Source organism: Erigeron canadensis, chromosome 4 (assembly GCF_010389155.1).
Source record: "Erigeron canadensis isolate Cc75 chromosome 4, C_canadensis_v1, whole genome shotgun sequence".
In the NCBI taxonomy this organism is placed as follows: Eukaryota; Viridiplantae; Streptophyta; class Magnoliopsida; order Asterales; family Asteraceae; genus Erigeron; species Erigeron canadensis.
The window spans coordinates 35698038-35716011 of NC_057764.1; the positions used below are offsets into that span (position 1 = coordinate 35698038).

Here is a 17974-nt window from a genome sequence, read left to right on the forward strand (position 1 = left end):
GGATTTCTTATTTTCTTAACACCATGAGTCAATGACTATACTCATACTCATGTATATTCCATCTTTGTTGGGCCTTTTATGGGCTTCATTACTTTTTTTACATGCAACTTGGTCAACAAATATTTGATTTTTATTTATGTCGACCAAAAATTGATGGATCATCGTTAACCAACTACCCAATTTTGTTCTGTAAACCTTTTTTTAAGGGATTATGTGGACCCAGCCAAGATTATCATTTCGAGTTCAAGTGAAGCAAACCTTCTTCATCATGTGGTTTCCATTAAATGAACCTAATTTGTATGTCTATTAATTAACCTAATTATAGGATAATAACATATGGAAAAATCATGGAGCAAAATTATGAAAGAAAATTAGTGGAATCCATTTGTCAAATTCTTAAGGTTTTAGGTTGATTTTTAGGCATATTAGTTAGGTTGATTAATCATTTTCCTTCTATTAATACGGAGTATGTCTTGTGCAAAATGGAGCAAAATTATGAAAGAGAATTAGTGGAATCCACTTGTCAAATTCTTAAGGTTTTAGATTGATTTTTAGGCATATTAGTTAGGTTGATTAATCATTTTCCTTTTATTAATACAGAGTATGTCTTGTGCAAAATCCTCAAAATAAATATTCATAAATGATTTTTGGTTATTTTACTTCCAAGTTTCAACCATGTCATTTCTTTCATAGAAAACATTTATTTGCCAGTTTTTTTCTTCTGAAAATCGATAAAAATCTGTACGTAAAAGACAACAAATATTGTTGGACATAAAATGAACATTTTTATTTTATACGTAACTTTCATGTTTTATTAATTAATGTGTTTTTTTTAACATATTAATTAATGTGTTATTTCCATGATTTGTATGTGGCAACAAATAAATAAACTGACAAAGGAAGTAACATATTAGTATTGGTAAAGATTGTGTCTGTTTAAAATTATTGTTCTAACACCGGCCTATCAAATTTTCTATATTTCTTAATTACTAGCAAAAAACTCACCAACTATATTTCAATATTAATGTTAATCGATTTTATAACAATTTTGAAAGTCAAATATACGTACGTAATAACGTAAACACAAACTTCAAAATTCCACATGTGCAAAGTAAACTCAAATATTCATATTTTTTATTAAGTAATCACGCGGATGGTGGCCGATCGAACATGTGAAATGTGATCCAGGCACTAGGATACTTCGGACACATAAAAGCAAAAGCATTAAATTACAAGTGATCTGGTCGTGAGTCCAAAGGGATAACATAAACAAAAAATACTTATCATTCCCAACAAAGCTTTGTCCAATAAATAAACTAAATATCTTATACAACGTGTAACTGGCAAGCCCATAGATTTGGTAAGCAACTAGCTAAGATGAGTCAATTTAATTAGATGTCAAAATTAAAATAACATTCCAAGTAAACCATAACATACAAACAAAAGTTATGAAAGTTCGAATTATAGAAAATGTGTACAATGAATATATTGTTGGCCTATAAGCCATTGAGTAAAAGACAAATAGGTATAAACATAGCCTATTTTGGTAGCAATTGAACCATGTTCCATTAGGCTATATTTAATATTAAGGATTTATTCGTTCTTTAGCTATTAAATTATATCTTTAAAAATTTTTAAAACTTTTAGAAATTTTTTCCAATCTTTTAATTTTACCTTCAACCATACAAACATCTTTACATATCTTTACATTTTTCACATAATCAAACATCCTTGCATATTTTATACTCGTATACAAACAAACAATAAATAGTACCATGGATATTCTAAAACATATCCTTGACTAAGGATATTTACCCATAAATCATTGGCTAAGGATATACTTCAAATCTTCAATAATAAGAACATCTCAAAACTTATAAGAATATCTTTACTATCTCTCATTGGAAATACTTGTTTTTAAATAATTGTAAATTGTACACCAGATGCAATTCTTTTCTAAATAATTTAAAATTCTTCAAGTCAAAATGATAAAATTTAAACTTCACTGATATATATATATATATTATATAAAGTTATTTTAAGAACCTTTTTTCTGCGAGAACCTTTGAGAACTTTTCAAATCAAGTCCAACAAATAATTATTCTTTACATGAAAATTGTTTTTTGATAGTTTTCTGAATAACTTATGTGTAATTTATAAGTTTATAATTGTGTGGAGGCATGGATTATCATCCGTTATACAATTATGTGGAGATTTGGATTCTTGGTCACATGTGCACGAATATTGTTATGATTACATGTGATCGAATTGCATACATGTGATCATAGCAATATTCGTGCACATGTGATCAAGAATCCAAATCTCCACATAATTGTATAACGGATGATAATTCATGCCTGCACACAATTATAAACTTCAAAATTACACATAAGTTAGTCAGAAAACAGTCAAAAAACAATTTTCATGTAAAGAATAGTTATCGGTTGGGCTTGATTTAAAAAGTTCTCAAAAATTTTCGCAAAAAAAAGTTTCTCAAAATAACTTTACCCTATATATATATATATATATATATATATATATTAAAGCTATTATCTATAGTTTTAAAAACTTTTGATCTATTTTAATACTTACAATTAAACATGCATATAACTAATGGAAGACACAAGTTAAAAAAATACCCTGTTTTCTTCTTATAAATACTTGATTCTTGATAGTTGATATATATTAGAGCTATCTAAAATGTAAATGTTTATCATTCGTAAAGCTATGAGTTTGTGATTTTTATTACGTGTTTTTAGTTTGTGGGTATGGTGTGTAGTCAATGACGGAACTAGGATTCGAATTGACCCGTAGCACAAATTTATTTATCACTAGCCTTTTTTATCGACGTTAAGTAACGATAACAACTAGATTGTTAAGATTTTTAAGGATGTTTTTTGCTATTTTTGACTACGGTTTCTTTTTTTTTACTGTTTTCATTTCTCATTTAGTTGTACAAGTTCATCTTTGTAAGATTTATTGTTAGGAAAATCTTTTAGAAGCTTAAATTTGATTACAATAACCGGTATCCCAAATTACTTTGACCAGTAACACTATTAAGGAATACATCATTTTTCAAAAAAACTTACACTACATAAATTTAACGGATCCATAGACCGGGCTACCCTAAGCTCAATGTAGTTCCGCCTATGTATGTAGTTCAATAAATTTGATGATTTTGGGTTAAAAGATATCCAAAAATGGATCATCAATTCATAACGATTATAAGCTAGATTACCGAGTGTTATCAGCACCTTAAAGCTTTTAACATTTACATTCACGTTATTCGTCACTAGATTTTGCAAAATGTGAAACGACACAGGGATAGAAGAATTTATTTAAATTATATGTTATAATTAATACTAATTGGGTGATTAAACCCCAATCCGGCCATACACATGACCAATTGACCATTGACTAGCTACGACTCATACTCAGATTTTATTATCGGAAACACTCATGACACAACCTTATAATTAAACCCTCACCACTAAACAAGCTAGGGTTGAAACTTAAATAGCTCATAATGATAATACTAATGAGTAGCAATGCAAGATCATCAATCAATTATCATGATTAATGAACTTAATACACAATGCCGGCCAAGTCGTCAAAGTAGCATGAGATTAATTAAGCATAGATGATCTTGATAGCATCAATGGTAATATCTTCTGATCCGGATCTAGGGATCACGGTGATCAACACATTGTCATCATCGTCGGCCTCGAGCTCCTCAAGGAGCTCAGTAAGGCCGGCACGAAAGTTGGTCTTGGCTTGAGTCTTGCCCTTATGCTTGTGTGGCAATTGTGCGAAACTTCCAGCAAACTCAGTCTGATCCGGTGCACTAACATCATCGTCGTCTTCATCGTTCACATACACATCAAACTTCACATACTTCTCACTATCGTAAGTAATCCCTTGAATGATCAAAAGCTCCTCTTTGTCCGCCTTTTCTTTCTTGCTTCTCGATTTCTTGGGCCGAGGTACCAAAACCTTGACAATCTTGTCGAGTTTCACTGGAAAAGTGACGTCGTTTGTCTTTTTCACTTTCCCATCTAGCTTTTTAGCTACACCGGATTTCGGTGCACGTGGGACTGGCTTGCTGTTCAGCCAGGGTACGTCTACTCTTTGGTAGTCGTACCCTAGCTGGTTAGTAAGCAAGCAGTCCTTCACATAAACTCTAACAAGTTTCGCGTTTTCATCATAGAAAACAAATGAACTGTTTAACCAATCAGGATCCGTAATGTCCTTATGTTTCCCTCCCAACATTTTCCACAACGACCACATTCGGTCCACATTCGAATGGTGACAATAAAACAACGTGTCACGACCCGCGGAATAAAAGTTTCCGAGGTTTTCACCGTTTGTTTGTCTTGGGTCACCCACCCACCTATGAACCGGTGTGTGTGGGCTTTGTTCAACCGAGCCACCACCCGAAATCGGCTCAATGCCAGCCCGATACTCACCACCAAAAAATGCGGTGGGGTCAGTTGCGTTTGTCACCATTTGGCGGTACATGATTGCGAGATTGTTCTTCACTTTTTCGATATCGGTAGCATCAGTGTCCTTACCATTGTAACCAAGATCAACAACTGCTTTCAAATGGGCTTGGTTTCTTTTGGGGTCAAAGAGGGCGGATTTCGAGTCGTTGAAGTATTTTGGTATTGTCATTCCAGCTGGGGTGTCCCAGTTCCAAAATGGCAATGCGAATGTGGGATCACCAATAAGGCTTCCCAAGATTCTCTCATAGAAGTAAAGATACCAACGGTGGAACGGAAAGAAGAGCCATGAGTTATGAATTTGGATTTCGATATCCGGAAACCCACTTGATGATTGAGTGTAAGCACCGTTGCAATAAGCGCAATGAATATGCGCTTGTTGCAAGAAGTTTCGAGGATCACTCTCAGGAAGCTCCTTCATGCGCTTGATCGCTTCATTAAACTTAGCAATGTACTTAGGACTAAGCAAATGCGCTGCGGGGCGCACCTTAAACGCTTGATCCGTGGGGAATTTGAAATCCATGATTTGACTTGAGTCTGGCGGGCAACAATCCCCGCCAGTAGGAGTGGCCTCTCCAGGTCTGAACCCGGTAAGAGGATTAGTTCCACATTTTGAAATATCTGGGGCAGCTAGTGGTGCTGCCCCAACAGACGGAACTGAAAAGTTCACAGCTCCAGCTAGACCCCCGAGACCTAAAAGAATGTCTCGGCGGTCAAGGTGGTTGTTGTTAGCATTGCATGAGACTTTGTGTTTGAGTGACTTAATGGTACATTTTTTGGAGGATTTTGAGAACAATGGCCAAGATGAGACAGGTGGGGAGGTTTTGGTGAAAGATGAAGAGAAGGTTTTAGTTGTGGTTTCGGCCGTGGTTGGAGCTGTTAGAGTTTGAAGGGAAGCCATATTTGCATGTCAATATGATTCTTAGCATGGTTTATATAGAGGAGAATTCACGTAACACTAGTACTTGCCAGGCAAGTTGTCACGTTCCATAATTAATGGTTGATAATTTTTAATACACTTTTAAAACAATTAGTAGCATACTTTTTTGAACCTTTGTTTATCTATATACTGTATCTCTAAAATAGTGTTAGTTTTAAATCTCTAGATATATGCCACAGCCCACATGCAACAACTTGATTGCTAAATAAATACTACTGTATATTAATATACCTAAATCGGCTTTCTACTTGTGGGATATGAATCTATAAGTTATGGACGATCAATCTTGAAAATATGCAAAAACAGTTGAAATACAGTATATTGATTACTTAGCTTGATGATATGATTATATAACGTTTACTAGCACGGTACCCACATAATGCGACGATAGTCGTAGTGGCAGTAGCGATCAAATCTAGGAATGAAAATTACGTGTGTCTAAATCTGGTTAATTTAGGTAAAAAAAAATTTCCCCGTTTTTAATAACGAGTCAGGTCTTTGCAAAACATCATATATGTCAAAATGAAATTTTTTCACAAAAAGAGTTCATTCACAAAGTACCTATTAGTACAATTAAGCAAAATTGTTATAAGTCTTCCTAGTTCTACCTTGTCATAATGTTATATCGTCAACTCAACTTTTATTCTGACCACTATCTTAAATATAAAAAGATACGAGTAGTTTTTATTATTGTACAATTTTACTATAAAATTGATTCTTGGTAAATCTTTTTTGGTTCATCCTTCCTCTCACAACCACTCTTAATAAATCTTGCAAAAATAGTTGGGTTATTATTATTATACGATAGGACTACTTGAAAAAAATCTTTTTATAAGTTAGTGTTTTAAATATTAGAGATTTTAATTTAGAAATGAAAGTAATGACTAAAGTTTAGAGGTATGTTACTAATAAACCATTAAAATTATAAGAAGAGCCTATGTGTTTATTGAAATTGTTTTGTTTTAGAGTAAATTACACTTTTTGTCCCTGAAGTTGGCACGTTTTTCACATTTCATCTTTTAAGTGAAAAAATTAGAATTTTGACCTTAAAGTTGGCATATTTTTTCAATAATGTCCCTCGTCAAACGTCGTTAAGTTTTAGCCGTTAAGTCGGACACGTGCAACACACGTGAATGACTGAAACTGCAAAAAATGACAAGTTCAGGGACGTAAACTGAAATTTACTTTTCTGTGGTCATCATCTTCATCTTCTTCGGCTGACTTTCGTTGGAAAATTCGCCGGAAAACTTAAAATGCCGATATATCACTCGTTTCTTCGAATTAGACCACGAAAGCACCACCAAACTTCTCAAATTTAATTTTTGCACGAATCCTAACCAAAAGATTTCAGATTCAACACTTGCCAGAAAACTCAAAATACCCATAACATGGACTTTGAGCAATATTTCTGTACGATTTAGCTTGTTTCAATAATGCAATATTTCTGTTTTCGCAAATAAGTCCATGTTGGATTAGGTGTACGTGCTCTTCACTAAGACACCAATGGTGTGCCTCAAATTCCATAAGCTCTGCACCAAAAAGAAAAGTACAAAATGGGGAGAGACTTTCATGTGGGTTTGGTTTTTGTCAATGAGGCAAATATATAAAATCGAAAAATTAGAAATATATATAAGGAGGAAGCAAAGAGGGACGAAAGGACCAGGAGACCTGACAAGCCCCTGCAACTCAAATATTTCAGATCAAAAATTCTGATCATCGTCACCTGATTCTTAGTTTATGTAATAAAAGTTCAAAGCAATTTACAGTTCGTCATTTGGTTGATTATAGCTCTTGTTCTATATTTTGTATAGAAACTTTAAATCCGTTGTTCGTGAAATCCTTATGTCGAAATCTCATTCTGAAAGTTGTTACAAGTTTACAATTGATTCATCTAGTATTGTGTTAAGTTTCATAGCGATTCGTTACCTTTCATTTTTGGCGATTTAGTTAGATGTTAGTTTCATCGTAAGGTTTTCGATATAGTTTACTGGTCAATTGTTAAGGTTATTAAGTTGTTATAATAGTTAGATTAGTAGATTGAGGTACAAAGAATTCGGGTGTAACAACCGATTCATTGGATCTCGTTTCGGTTATAGGATTCGTGCGGAAATTAATTTTGAGAAATTTGGTGGTGGTTTCGTGGTCTAATTCGAAGAAACGAGTGAGATATCGGCATTTTAAGTTTTCCAGCGAATTTTCCGACAAAAGTCAGCCGGAGAAAATGGAGATGATGAAAACAGAAAAGTAAATTTCATTTTTCGTCCCTGAACTTGTCATTTTTTGCAGTTTCAGTCCCTCACGTGTGTTGCACGTGTCCGACTTAACGGCTGAAACTTAACGACGTTTGGCGAGGGACGATGATTGAAAAAATCTGCCAACTTTAAGGTCAAAATTGTAATTTTTTCACTTAAGGGACGAAAAGTGAAAAACGTCTCAACTTCAATGACGAAAAGTGTAATTTACTCTTTGTTTTATAACTAACTGATATAAGAATGGAAGAATATGTATATCTAGTTATAATTTATTTACTTCAAATGATTCAAAAGACTTGCTTTATAATTTATCTAAGTCCACATCCTTGAATAACATGCATCCAATTATAATTTCTATATGCCTGTTATAAAAATGTTCGATCTAACATTGGTCTATGGACCTAGTTTAATACCACATGGAACCGCCCTTGCATGGCGGTGAGTCGGTGATGATGTGATGGTGGGAGTGACTATTGGTGGTGGAGACAACATCGAGTGTTGAAGAGGTGGTTGATGCAAAATTAATTGATTTAAAGGGTTAATATAATTGAATTATTAATGTTAAGGCGTAGTGTATGTGAAAATATTTTAAAGAATGATAGGTGAAATATTACATATTTTCCAAGGCTTCTAAAAAAAGTTATTTTTTTATATAATAGTATGGAAAAGGGTCGACATTTGTTAATTTTTCTTTTAATATCAATTTTATCAATGGAATATCGGTTGAGAATTTTCAATTTATAAAAGAAATCGTTATAACGTTTCTTTTATATTTAAATCAATATACATTGATATCAATTACATAATTATTAACAGTGTGGTACTGGTGATACTCGGACGACAGATATAGTTATTGAACTATTTATTCTTTTTTGTAATTTTCTCATTTAGCCGCAGGTCCTTATATATGAATTCAGATTTTCTCTTTCTGAGTAGATACAAGATTGTCTACATCTCAACTTTTTATACCCCGATGTAGTGATGGAGTCTTGTTGTCTTTGTATATATAATAATAATCAATAGCCATCGAAAAGTCTAAACTAGTGGATTGTCAAATTATTTTCTTAAAAAGTTATAGACTATATATACAATAATGGTAACTAAAGGGCTCTATTCTTAATATAAATGAAGATTAACGTATTTGTTTGAACGATTCCTTGACTTTGATTTGTATTCTCGTAAGTAGGAGCAAGCAGATATCTATGGATAGTGCGCGACTTGTCAAAGACCCCTTCACATGTCCATCGATCCCTTTGTGACAAATTCTCATACCCGATGATGTTCTAACAAAATGATCGATGCGTCGTATAAGCATGATCAATTGATCATTTACATGTGAATTCTCGATCCTTGCCGTCTGTCTTTCACTATATATGTTTTGCAGAATTGCAAAGATGTCGAATTATTTCATCTGCTTGTAGATGTTTTCTGAACTCAATTTGGACCTAGTTGTGACTTGTGACATTACTAAAGACTATAAGTTAGGTAGGAATATGGGGAAGATTTTACTATATTGTTTATCCGAAAAAAAAAGTATTACTTATATGTATATGGTACTTAATTAGGGTATCCTCATGATTGTTTTGAACAATTTCCTTTGCAATTTTTCAAGATGTTTAACGAGGAAGATTTGAACATATGACAGCATTTGTGAAAACATTTGGACTCAAACCATTAAGCTATATATCTAGTAGTGGTTCAAGGATTATAATTAAAATGTCGGATCCGTAAGGCCAAATACATCTGAAACAAAAAATTCACCCTATTCAAACAAACTAAAATGGATGACCCTTTTCATGTACTCGACTACTCGTAGTCTCATAACAATACCAATAATCATTGATTAAGGATTATTTACTAAAAGCAGAAACAATTGGTCACATGTGAAATGGTAATGGAAAAAAACAAAACGACAAATAATGATATAGGCCGGTATTAGTATCAGATTCGCGGAATCAATGTACTAATTGCTAAATGCTTCATATGTACTTTTGGTCACTTGCATGAAATTGAAAACAAAGACATATTGTACTTGCTTTTATACCAGGCCCACAACATATGATCATCAATAATAAGGATTCCCAATAATAATCTATATTTTGCATTGATGTTATTATTAGATGTACAATACCTTATAGACGGTTATAAATCATTTTGAATTAATATCTTAAAAATCCTTTTTAACAATTAAATGAAGACAAATAAAAAAAAAATTAACGGATAAGATTAAGAAAAAAAAAAACTTGTGAAATCCGCATGTTACCTTTTATAGTTTTAGGATGATTTTTTGTATAAGCTTTAAGAAGATATTTTATTTTTTTTTACATTATTTGTAACTATAATACTTTTAAAGTTTTGGGAAATGATACATCTTTTAACGATCTTAAAACATGACGAATGTAGTCTACTTATTCTCTCTTCTAATTTCATCTTGTCAAATATCATGATCTAATAGTTAAAAAGATTATTATGCTAATCCTTTAAGAGGATATATCATTTTTTATTTTTTTTAATAACTTTTCATATTTCTTCGAGCTCACAATGCAAAAGTATGATTTGAATATTACATGACGAGAAATTAGTTCTTATGATACTTAGAGCATCGGGTATGGAAAGAAAACCCCGATTCCGAACATCTACATGGCAATCGGCGTCGAGCTCTATTCCATCCCCCACCCCCCCCCCCCCAATCCGGCACAGAATACTGCATCAAGATTCTTCATGTTCATGTAAATGGTCGACGATTTTGCTTTTCTTTGTTTTTAGTGAATTCATTGGATGCCTCGATTTCCTTTTTTCTTTTTATATTTTGTTTTTCTTCGCAAATATAGACAAATATATGTATGTATGTATGTAAATTGCAGTTAAAGTCACATGGGAAGATGAAATCAGAAAGTCAAATAAGGCAGCCTCTTGATATTCTTTTAAGAGAAATGCTATATGTACAAACTAAATGCAAACAAATGTTTACAAAATGATTTGACAAATTAAATGGACCAATTATATGTTAAGTTAATATCTCTTTCTCTATTCTTTTTCTTGATTTGAATGGTTAGATATGAGTTTGTAATTAGTTTGTGACTCTAGTATTGCTCTTCTCTTAATTTAAAATTTTCAATTAAAACCTTGAATTATTATCATATTTGCATAATAGTTATTTTAGTTTTATGTTGTTTTTTTTTACAGCCATATACTTTTATGTTTTTAATGTGATTTTTAAAAGTATATAAAAATTGAAAATAGTTGTGTTCTGCATTCTGCATCCATAACAACTTAAAACTGATAAAATGGTAAAAGCTGATGTGGTACTGATGTGGAGTTCTGGATAGTTTTGCGTGAATTAACCATACCTGATGCTCTTAACTCTTAAAAGTTTAGATTTATACATGAAAAAGATTTGGGGAATTTTATAAGTTTTCTTCTTAAATCGAGTATATTTAAAATTCTTCCTTTAATTTTATAAATAATATCACTTTCATCATGTGTAATTTCTTTAGCATGCTAAACAAGTAAACTGTTTAAATTTTAAGTTTCAATATTTCCTTTTTAAAAATGTTATCTTATTTATTTTATATTTACTTAAAATAACTATAATACTCTTTCCCTCTCATAAAATATCAACCAATCATTTTTTTTCTCCCTCCTCCATAAATCATTTATTTCTTCAGTTCATTCAAAATCTTTTATCTCAAAACCCCTACATCGATAAATTATAAAATTTATATGGGTATTCTTAAAATTTCATGCTCTTTCATTAGAGATGTCATTCAATATATTTTCGATGAATTTTTAAATTCGATGTCGGAACCCATACGGTTAAGACATTTGGTTATCACACTTTATGACCTATCACCTCCATCATCTCACCGCCGCAACGCGTGGATACCTACTCTCGTGATAAATAATACTCAATATTAGTAATGTTAATACACGTATGTTATAAAAATTTTAATATAAATGTTAGGTTTGTTTATGTTTCTAATTGTAAACAGCTTTTTGTTATTTCTTTTCTCAAAGGTCTCTAAAGTTTGAGGTTGTTGTACTAGCTCTTTTTCCCATATGTTCTATGATTACTTCACATTAATTACGAAATAATAAAACGACCACTATTGTAGAGAAGTTTGCAGTAAAATGAAAAGTATGCGTTTAAACAAACTTTTACGGAATAGAATATATATGGGGAAATGTTAGGTAAAACATGCAGTACTTATCATTTTAGGTAAAGTAGGGAGTAATTATGTAAAATATAGGGGAGATTATGTAAAATTTAGGGGTTGTATGTTTATCAAATTTAAAGGTATAATTTATAACTTTTTTTTAACATGACAGTACCTAAAATAGATAAAACGGTGCAGTACAGATTATTTTCCCAACATATATAAGATAAAACTTTTAAAGAATCTTTTCTCACTTTAAATTTGGGCCTGTTGGGCTTGTGGCATCGCTCTATCAAAGCCCAAACTCGTTTTTACGAGTCACGAGTTACGACTACACCTTGGTATTTTATTATTTGTGTCATTGAGTGAAAGCCTGAAAGGTACTACACCTTGGTACTTGGTAGCTTATGTTCAAATGTTCTTCCGTTATTGCACAAAATATATATTTACAAGGGGCAAAGTATTATTTTTCTTGCAGATTATACAAGATGTATTACTCATCATTGTGTTTTACTAAAGCCGTACATGGATCAGAAGTTCCCATCCATTTACCCTTTTTTAACAATCTTAATTAAGTGATCGATATATATTATACAACTAAACGGCCTTGGAGTGAGCAGTATTAAGCTGACCCAACAACCCAAAAGGCGAGTGATTTTACACTTCTACAGTTCTACTCAGGGTAATTGGGTAAAGTTTGAATATGTGTTGATGTATGTGAATATTTGCATTCAAAAAGGGAAACAAAAAGATAAAATTTTCTTTATTAAAAACCTGTCAAAGGGTTATATATATATGATCAATTGATCAAACCCAACAAGGGCATATTCTGCATCTATTCCAATACTGTTAAATAATTAACAACCCATCACATTTAATCAAATGAACTTTTTTGTTTCACATCCAGATAAAAGATGCATTAATGCCATGTAATCTGTTGGGAACTTGTCCTAGGACGAGCCTCTGATAGTGAAACTGCCATGGCTACCATCATCTGTTCTTCAAAACTATCTGGACCCATTTCATCTTGTGTGGGATATGATCCAAATGTTAAAACACCATGACCATCTACTGTAGTCGGTTCATCATTGTCAACGTTGTAAATTGACAAATTCCTATTGTTAGTTGACGACTCTATCCCTACTTGGTGTTCAGCAAGGCTTGCCATAGTACATGCCAGACCGCCAGAACGCGATGAGGATGAGGTCGATGCCACCTGTGGGGCTATGGCTGCTGAAACATGAAGTTCTGATGCATATCTTGCTAATTGTGCAGTGTCATTATAATTTTGATGCCGCTTGCTAGTCTCCTAATCATCAATGATATTAAAAAAAATAAGAATATACAACTTGATACGAGATGTACTCCGTATTACTTAACGAATTGCATTTAACTTTTGTTACTATTAAGTTAAGTACCTGATATGAGAGCCATATTGCTTCCATTAACATTATGTTCTCGATATCAAATTCATCATCTCTGCAATTACAATACCAATCAAAAGCTAAACAAGTCAGCTTCCATCTGCTTGCAGATGCAAAAGTTAAGTATAAAATACTATCAATGAACTAGTAAGATTTTAATGGACCATTTGGGAACCAAATGAAGATAATTAATGCATGCCATGTATTTTACTTTCTTGTTGCTTGTCAACGAATATATATTACAAATTTGATAGTCAAAACTTTGCTCAAACTTTGGTACTTCCTTAAATGTAACTAGAGATCATTGCAATCTTGATTTAGGTCCACTCCACATAATTCTCTGTGTTGTTGTAATAGAATGGGGTTACAAGCACTCGACTATAGTCAAACATGTTGGTTAACTGTGAATCTAGTCAAATACTACAAATTTGATATAGATTAGAAGTTACAATAGTAAGAAAGTCAGGGGGTTAAGTGTCGGTTTTTATAATTAGTTAATTTAAATAAGGCTGACAGCCAATTGTTTAGGTCGTGGAGTCTTTCAATTAATTGTTTTTAGGAACTTAGGGCAACTGGGGCATTAATCCAGACAACGGGCTACTGGACTTTCTATTGTAACTTCTAATCTATATCAAAATTTTAGGAAAGTCCTTATGCATTGAGCAATGTGGGCCTCTACTATTGGATAACATAACCCACTGGTACCTCGGATCCATTAAAAAGGATGCTAAGTATGATTACGACCATGTTACACCAATTCACCAATAAAGGCACTAAAGCTAATAAAGGAACTGATAAGTTTTGGTCCACTTACTACTAACCTACCGATACAAATCATTAGGTAGTCTCATTTACATATTACTAAAAAGTGCAAGACTATAAAGTGCCCTGGCAAGATTAATAACATACATCTAATAGAGGGGGTTGGATGTCCAAGAGAAATGTAACAAACAATAACTCAAAATCATGTCAAAATATGAATGTTCAGGCTCTACTATATTTGACATGATTCAATGAAGTTACCTATTCTTTATAGAGCTTGAAGGATGTGTAAGTGCTGAACCACCTAGTTGATGACTTGTAAAGATTTCCTCACCTACACAAGAAGATGACATTTCAGATAGATAGGGACAAACCACACAAACAAAGCAAGAAAAATAGTGTATAATATCCAAACGATCTTTATGCACATTTTAAGTGGCATACCTGTTGCTGATGTATACCCGGCCTCATTTGGTCCAGTAATTAGACTTGTAGAGCTCATATCTTGCCTTCTTTGCATCCTTTCCTCTTCATCTTCAATTTCTTTCCGTCTCATTCTTATTTTTGCGTCTATCACCCGTTGTTCTTCCTGGAAGTCATCAAATATTAGAACCAAGCTTGCAACGATTATCCTACAAAATCGATATATAACATTAGATAAAGCATGCTTTACTCGATTAGTGCTTACAATTTGTTCCAACCCCTTTTCTTCTTTAGTCTTCACCCCTCTATACTCCACAGCATAGTTGTATGTTTTACAAAAGGGACACCTAAAGATTGTTAAGGAACAACATTACAGAACATAGAGTTGAAACACGTTCTGTTGGGTATTATCTTGGTTAAGAAACAAGAAAGGATACTGTGCCGGGTATGATGAATTAGGTGCCTTCATCTGCAGAAAACACTCTGAAACAAAATAAAGGTTACAACATGACCTGATTATTTAGAAACCATATAAAATGAACAACACAAGCACAATATATTCACCTGTACAAATCCCTTTCATGCAACATCTCGAACGATTCAGACTTGGATAATGCTGAGACATTAACGTATAAATACAATGCATCAGAAGTATATAAATTTGGAGGCGTATCTCATTCCCATCCTTCTAAATTTGGGGGATATTTCACACTTTCATATTTACCATTTCAAAACAATTACAATCTCAAATTTACCCATTCCATAGTAAAGTTCATGAGAAGTTACTTATAACAACTGTTGGAACCACGTTAGTGTGACCGTCACTGATTGTTTATCATTCTTGATATGATAATTGACGATAACTGAAATCCCTATGTCTAGTAAATATATGATGGGCGTATTTACTCTTAAAGACATACTTCAGGGTTTCCCATTAGGTGGTTGTAACTAATAGGACTAATGGTACACACATTAAACACCAAAGGGGTTGAATGTGTAAATACTCCCATCATAAATAGAGAGTCATTAACCCTAAGTTAAGGTTAATCTCTACATATACAAACCCTTAATTTCGTGTGTTTTCTCCTCTTCAATTCGTGCATAACTTACAGCCGAATTCAATCATCCCATTATTATTCAATCAACTTGTTTTGGGAACCCGAAATCAATGGCAACTATGTTTAATGCCTTTACAGGTTCCACAGGATCTTCTGGTGAGTATTTTCCCTTGAATCAAATCATGTTTATTCCAACAACAACGTCTTTCACTATAATGAGACGCCAGGAAGCAAGTCATGGTAAAACAAGCCTTATCGACTTTTCAAAACTTCAATATGCTGACAAGCCCAGAAAATAAGCATCAAGAATCCAACAACTTTAATATTCTAAAATTAGTCATATGGCCGCACGCTGCGGCGGTGTAGTGACAGTGGCAGTGACAAGTGACATGTGATGGTGGAGCGCGATGGTAGTGGTGGTGGCAGGCTAGTAGTGTAAGTTATTGATTTAAAAGTGGTATTATAGTTATTTTAAGAGTCTAAGAGTAGAGTAAATTAACTTCATTAAAGATATGATAGGTATTTCAAATGTAAATGTTTAAAATAGTAAATAAAAAGTGTTTTTTTTAAGGTTATCAACTACGGGAAAAAAAACACTAACCGAACAAATACTTAGTATAGATAAATAATACCCAAACAAAAACTTCAAACACATAAAATAATTAAAAGATATGAATAGAAACACAAACCAAGAAACAAATTGGGCATTCTTCAAGATCACAACTTTTACAATCATCATCACCAGGATAACAAGGAGCGAGTTTGGAATCAAGTATTAATCTTTTTAGTTTCTTATGATCCACATCTTTATGTTGATACAACCCTTGGGGCCTTGTATACTTTTCATCTACCAAATGTTTCTTTCTTCCCAACTTATTCCCCATCCAAATACGACTGTATTCTTGGGACAAACAAAAATTGTAACGTGGGCAATAAAATTGAGGAAAAATCTATCACAAAACCCCACCTATAACTTTCACCAAGATAACTTCTTGAAAGAAGCAATTGGAAGGCCTTTTAACATTATGCAATCAAGAAAATAACAAAAAAGAAAGCAACTTTATGTATGCCCATTAATGATTTTAGTTGAAAAACAAGAATTTGGAGCTGTGAAATGTGATTAAGAAGAAACCCGGATGGAAAAATGTAAACTTTGTTTAGTTTGTTGAAGATAAAAGACAATAGGGAGCAAGATCAGAAGTTTCTATGATAATGTAAAGATAGAGAGAGAGAGGTAAGTGTGTCTGTACTTATGTTTGTTCTTGTTAATGTTAATAATATATAGTCACTCCGTCCCAATTTAAATCTCACATTGACTAACTTTGACCGTAAATAACTTTGTTTGTGTCATGTAACAATTGATATAAAATATATGAATGGATTGAGTTTTTAATGTACTTTTCGTTCATATAAGTTTCATCAACTACTATATAATACAAACAAAGTTATTTACGGTCAAAGTTAATCAACGTAACATTTAAATTGGGACGGTGGGAATATATGTTTCTTGATTTGATGATATAATATAATGAAAATGAAAAAGGAATAATACTTTGTTATAACCTGATGGGAAAGTTTATTTTTATAAGTTATCCAATATCCAATCCAATATTGATATACAGTATAGCATATTATAATATAATTTTAATTGTATAAAAACAAAATAGGAAAATTTAAGTAGTGAAGTGTTAGGAGGGTTCCTTCAAGTTATCATAACATGATTAGCTAGCACTTGATTGAAAATCTAAGAATAAGATTCAAATATCATCTTTAAAATTTATCCCTTAATTGAAAATTAAAGGTTAAGATTTTCACAACTTGATTCAAGTTGGAAAAATAACTTCAGAGAATTTGCTCATTAAAGTGTTTGGTTTTCTCTTTGTAGTTATCAATGATTTTTATAGGTAATGTAGTTTTGTTTGTAATTTTATTTTTTCCAACCATTGGACATATTGTGTTTTGTAAGTGATATGGAAAGAAAAAATATGGAAAAATTTCATTCTGCTTTAATCATTTTCTTTTTATAAATATAATTTTTTTTGAACAATAGTAGTGATTGGACTCAACGACATGTCTCTGCATCTTTATAAACTACTTTAAACAAATTGTATCATATCTCTATCAAGAATATCTTTCGTTATTAAAAATTGCATAAATTAGGATATATGAAATGTCAATATTACCTTTAATAGATTACCTACATCATAACTTATGCGGGTATCATACTATATTATTTTATTATTTAATAATTTATACTAGTATATCAATATGAAAATGGTTATATGACTAAAATTTATAAAAATTTATAAAGTTAAATATAACTAACAAGGTGGTGAAAAAATATGGCAAGATTGACAATGAGTAAAGAAATATAATTTATGTATGCATGTCTATGCTTATAATTTATAGGCTTAAGAGACAATATATATTATTTAAACATAAATTTACAATATCTTTAA

At 32.2% G+C, this 17974-nt stretch overlaps 2 protein-coding genes across 2 annotated transcripts; both read right to left on the bottom strand.

The window, feature by feature from the left end:
• Positions 1-3607: 3607 nt before the first annotated feature.
• On the bottom strand, positions 3608-5400 carry LOC122598293 (polyphenol oxidase I, chloroplastic-like). Its single transcript, XM_043770887.1, has one exon. The coding sequence runs from the start codon at positions 5398-5400 to the stop codon at positions 3631-3633; it is 1770 nt and encodes a 589-aa protein (XP_043626822.1). The 3' UTR covers positions 3608-3630.
• Positions 5401-12590: 7190 nt separating this feature from the next.
• LOC122596015 (E3 ubiquitin-protein ligase DA2-like) lies at positions 12591-16626 on the bottom strand. Its single transcript, XM_043768511.1, has 8 exons — positions 16205-16626; positions 15022-15073; positions 14895-14940; positions 14723-14804; positions 14479-14623; positions 14296-14368; positions 13267-13327; positions 12591-13157 (listed from the first exon to the last, which is right to left on the bottom strand). Exons 1-8 carry the CDS (start codon positions 16397-16399, stop codon positions 12768-12770), a joined length of 1044 nt encoding a protein of 347 aa, XP_043624446.1. The 5' UTR covers positions 16400-16626; the 3' UTR covers positions 12591-12767.
• Between the last annotated feature and the right edge of the window lie 1348 nt (positions 16627-17974).

What these genes read in the sequence shown, in the direction of transcription:
- LOC122598293 (XM_043770887.1), bottom strand. Translation starts at nt 5,400, where the DNA reads ATGGCTTCCCTTCAAACTCTAACAGCTCCAACCACGGCCGAAACCACA.
- LOC122596015 (XM_043768511.1), bottom strand. Translation starts at nt 16,399, where the DNA reads ATGGGGAATAAGTTGGGAAGAAAGAAACATTTGGTAGATGAAAAGTAT. An exon ending in AATGCCCAATTTGTTTCTTG is followed by an intron (nt 15,074 to 16,204) that starts GTTTGTGTTTCT and finishes TTAATGTCTCAG; the next exon opens with CATTATCCAAGTCTGAATCG. An exon ending in AAAAGGGGTTGGAACAAATT is followed by an intron (nt 14,624 to 14,722) that starts GTAAGCACTAAT and finishes GATGACTTCCAG; the next exon opens with GAAGAACAACGGGTGATAGA.